Here is a 4,576-nt window from a genome sequence, read left to right on the forward strand (position 1 = left end):
GTCTCATTCGTCATCTTCCTCAATTCTTAATCTCTTTACCCATTTCAGTTCCCAATAACCAGCAGGGTTGGTTCTCTCCCATCAGGCTTGGGAGTGAGTGCAATAAAGATATAATATACCCGTAAAGAGAGAGAGTAATTCTCTTCTTAAAAGGTTAAAAAAATTTAAACATGCAAAAGGACAAAAAATAGAAAAAGAAAAAGAAACACCACCAGCATTTACATCACTACAAATTCAATTGTACTTTGATTCCCTACATAAAATGAGACCGTTTTATGCTTCAAGGATCCGCTTTTCTCGCTTCTTCACCTACATATCCCCCCACACAAGCTTTTCTCACCCTCTCTAACTCTCTCTCTCTCTCTCTCTCTCTCTCTCTTGATCTGAGACTACTGCTGAGTCATTTTCATTATTCTGAGTATCACTTTGAAAAGCCCTTTCCATAATATCCTTCTTGTTTCGAAAGTTCAGCAAAAGGCTAAAGTTTATACCAATTATGGTTAAGGATTGGTATTGGGCAGGAAGGTCCTCCAAGAGAGGTGAAGGAGCTGAAACAGAAATCCCTTCTGGTTGCATGTGTGTTGTCTTTCAGGCTTTTGATTTTCATCCATTTAACTTTTCCATAAACCAGCAACAATCCTCTTTCAAGTCTTCCTCTCGAATCCCACAAGACCAGTGTGTCCCCAAAGGTACTTTCTCTCATACTATATGGTCTATAGCTACCTCTCTTTTCTTATTCTTGGAACTATGATTTATTGTTTTGTATAATTCAGGAGCTGAAGCACCCAGGAATAGCTTGGAATCAGAGGATGGTACAGTGTCATCTATCTCAAAAGAAGACAATTTAAACATTCCGGTAATTAAGTTGATTAACTTGTACCTGACACAGTACCTCCAACTTTTCACCAATTTTTTTATGAGTTCCACCCACTACTATTTGGTTGTTTATTCTGTAAAGCGAGTAATGATGATGATTTTGATCTCTTGACTAATTTGTTGATTTTGAAAATCCAGAAGAATATACGAATCAAAACCAGTGGAACCACAAGATCAAGAAGTTTTAATGATTTTTCCTCAGAAATTAGTGGCTCTCCAGGGACCAAGACACCGACTTTGGTTGCAAGATTAATGGGTCTTGATCTTCTTCCTGATTCACATTCTTCCTCATCTCTTTCCACTCCAAACCGACAAGGCCATCCACATCAACACCACAAGAGACCAAGGCAACACATCCAAATAATAAAGCACAGAAACAGCACAGATAGTGACAATGTAGCCATTCGCTCATTGCCTGAGACTCCTAGAATTTCTTCCGCAAGAAGATCAGATGTTGAGCATAGACTATCTCTCCAAATCAACAAGGAAAACATGGGCTTTGGTGAGGATTTGGAGGTTCCTCGGCTTTCATTTTCAAAAAGGAAATATGATGAGAACAATAGCAGAAGTCCAAGCCACTATGCCAGGCAAATTATTAAACATGTTAAAGAAAGTGTAAGCAGGAAAGTTGGGCTTGACATAACCAACACTGTCAAAAACAGAGAGCAAGGAAGAGAAGAATTTGTTGGCCAATTCAAAATCAAGAAACCTCCCAAGACATCAGTGAAATCATTAGATGAATCCAGCCCAGGAAAGCACTCAAACCAATCTTACTCCCCAAGACTCAGCAGATTCATTGATACCAAAGACAAACCAAGTACAAAACCATCACCAATTACCCCAAAAGATCAAAACACACACCCAGTACTAAAACCACCATCACCACCACCTGTAATCAACATTGAAACACAGCTTTCAAGAGTTTCAACAAAACCAAAGCCTCAAGCATTGCCCGAGAAAGAGTTGCAGAACCAAAAATCAGTCCCAAAATGCAAGAAAACCACCCATGAAAAAGTGAGTTCACGGCTTAACAAGCCTCCACAGGCATCAATCAGAAACAAGCAAGATGAGTCATTTATTATCCGTCCCCCATCAGCCGCCAGAGCCAATGACAACAAAACCAAAAGCAAGAGAACTCATCCACTTTCAACCAATCTTCTCAATAACCTCAACACGGTTCCAAATCTTCTCCCTCTCAAGACAGGCCCTTCTCCTCCACCAACCAAAATTCCTCAAAAACAGGTACCCATTAATTAATTTGCAACTGTTTCAATCTTCACTTTTTTGCTGATAGTAAAAAATCTCTGCTTTTTTACAATACACTCTTTCTTTCTCAACTTCAATATTGGTGATTACAAACACTACATATATTCTCTGTTTTTGACTATTTGAACTGATTTTTGCGTGTGTATTACGATTTTTATATATATAAAAAAAAAAATCAGTTACTGGTATCAGATGATAGCCAAGAAGCAAAACACAGCACACAGTTATTTAGTTGTTCGCGCCAGACGTACAAACAAGAAGTGACGCACACACTCGCCACCCGAGGAACCAACGATGAAGACAAATCTAACGTTTCCTTCACCACCATCGGAGCAGAAGATGAAGGGCCGGAATTTCAGTACATCACAACCATTCTAAGCCGTACTGGAGTACACAAAGCCACAGTACCCCATCTCAATTTTCAATGGTTCTCTCCTACCCATCCATTGGACCCTTCAGTTTTTCACCTTCTTGAGCACTGCCCAACATCCAATCCCTTTGTTTCTTTCCCCGACAACAATAAAGATGGCAACTTTACGCAGAAAAGCCATCTGGGTCCACGTTGCAACCGTAGATTACTGTTCGATTTGGTCGATGAAGTGTTGTCGGAGATTCTTGTCCGGCCAAAGTGTTACCGTGGGTTGTTGTTGGAGACGGTGTGGAAGAGGGTTCGGAGTTTTCCACGTGCGAAATGCGAGGTTCAGGAAGACATTGATGGGTTGATAGAGATGGAGGACATGCAGGAGAAGATGAAGGAAGAAAGAGAAGAAGGGTTGGTGGCGGAGATCGAACGGAACATATTGGAGTCGTTGGTGCATGAAACGTTTACCGTTATGGTTGGTGGCGTGGTGGAAGGGTAGGTCCGTACATAGAAAACGGCGTCGTTTGGAAGGGCATGGTGGATGGGGAAGACATGAAACAGAGGGTGTCACATGGCTATGGAAGCCGCAGTGGTGGGTCCCTCTTTGAACCCATGAAGGCTCACACGTGATTTTTTTAAAACTCTAGATTTTGCAGAGGAATCTATGCCCTACGCTTATCTCTTCCAAGTTCTGTACATCTTAAAAAAAAAAAAAAAAAAAATATCATTTTCTTGTTTATATTTAGTTTATAGCTTGAGGAAATTTAACAAAGTTAATGTCTATTTCAATTTTTTAGTATTATTATTTCGGGAAAGGATCTGTTTACAAATTTTTTTTATAAATTTTTGCAAATTACATTATGTATTTCTGAAAGAATATAATGTAGTTTGTAAACAAAAAATTTGTAAATATAATCATTCCCTAATATTTCTATTCTTCTATTTTCTAACGGTTGTACAGTCCTATGTTGATCAAAAATGATTCTCTTTAATATAGGTGAGAAGAGTGAGTAATTTAAATTATTTAATATATCTTAAGCTTTTTAACACACACACACACATATATATATATATATATATATATATATATATAAAAGATCTAACTAAGAATAATAAAACTAGCATTGTTGTAATACTATTTGCATACGATTAGATGAATAGTGCAATTATAAAAATTTATTGTTAAAATGTTACATTCTTAGGGTTAAAAATAAACTTAAAAAGTGCGGTTATATATAAACTATTTGTTGGGAAACTAATATTAAGGCATTGGGCTTATATATGAAATAGCTTTTTCAAGTATTGAAGGGTTACCAATCTAAGAGTAGATCAATTAGCAGTCAGGGGAGTCCAAGAAATTTGACACTACATGTTAACCCAAAAAATTAAGATATTGAATTTATAGTTTTTTTAATTATTTTTTTATTTTGGTATAATGGATCTTTTTACTTATATGTGTTATGCTTAACTCATTATTTCCCGATGCTGGACATTTTTTTCACTCGCACTTGAATTCCCAACACTAATCAAATGGAGGTAATTATGTAAACATATAGGATTATTTCAGTGATAAACAATATTTGAAGTCAATTGTTAAAACTTGTGATGCCTTTGCAGTTGTGAAAAGTTTAAATCCGCAATATATATATATATATATATATATATATATATATATATATATATATATATATATATATATATATATATATAAAGACGATCTTAGTATCCCAAAATCTTAGAGGCAATGTAAAATTTAACTTTTGCATTTTTTTATTCCCATATAAATTATAATTTTATCATTGCGGATCTCCAATATCAACTAAGGTAAAGAGTTACATTGGGTGACTACGAAAAACAAAGATACTGTTCTCGTACCTAAAAAAGAAAACGGCAAGATTATAAAGAGAATCATCACTTTTTGAACTAGGATAAGAAGTGGAATATGCTCAGTCAGCTCAGAGAATCATATTCCATTTGGTTCTTACTTCATGGAAGTTTGAGATTGTAATCTAGCGCAAGATTACAATTGAATTTTTTATTTATTTTAAAAGGGGATGATTTTGCATGAAAACG

General features: G+C 36.1%; 1 protein-coding gene across 1 annotated transcript; it reads left to right on the forward strand.

The window, feature by feature from the left end:
- Positions 1-496: 496 nt before the first annotated feature.
- LOC133316255 (uncharacterized) lies at positions 497-3,002 on the forward strand. Its single transcript, XM_061517985.1, has 4 exons — positions 497-689; positions 774-856; positions 1,015-2,118; positions 2,322-3,002. Exons 1-4 carry the CDS (start codon positions 497-499, stop codon positions 3,000-3,002), a joined length of 2,061 nt encoding a protein of 686 aa, XP_061373969.1.
- The last annotated feature ends 1,574 nt before the right edge of the window (positions 3,003-4,576 follow it).

The sequence above is a fragment of the Gastrolobium bilobum genome, unplaced genomic scaffold, assembly GCF_033153095.1.
Source record: "Gastrolobium bilobum isolate Gb01-03AN ecotype WA unplaced genomic scaffold, APGP_CSIRO_Gbil_v1 utg7242, whole genome shotgun sequence".
In the NCBI taxonomy this organism is placed as follows: domain Eukaryota; kingdom Viridiplantae; phylum Streptophyta; class Magnoliopsida; order Fabales; family Fabaceae; genus Gastrolobium; species Gastrolobium bilobum.

Bases quoted from the DNA above. Each gene is read 5' to 3' on its own strand.
- LOC133316255 (XM_061517985.1), top strand. From the start codon at position 497: ATGGTTAAGGATTGGTATTGGGCAGGAAGGTCCTCCAAGAGAGGTGAA. The intron at 857-1,014 runs GTAATTAAGTTG...TTGAAAATCCAG, and splicing joins AAGACAATTTAAACATTCCG to AAGAATATACGAATCAAAAC. The intron at 2,119-2,321 runs GTACCCATTAAT...AAAAAAAATCAG, and splicing joins CCAAAATTCCTCAAAAACAG to TTACTGGTATCAGATGATAG.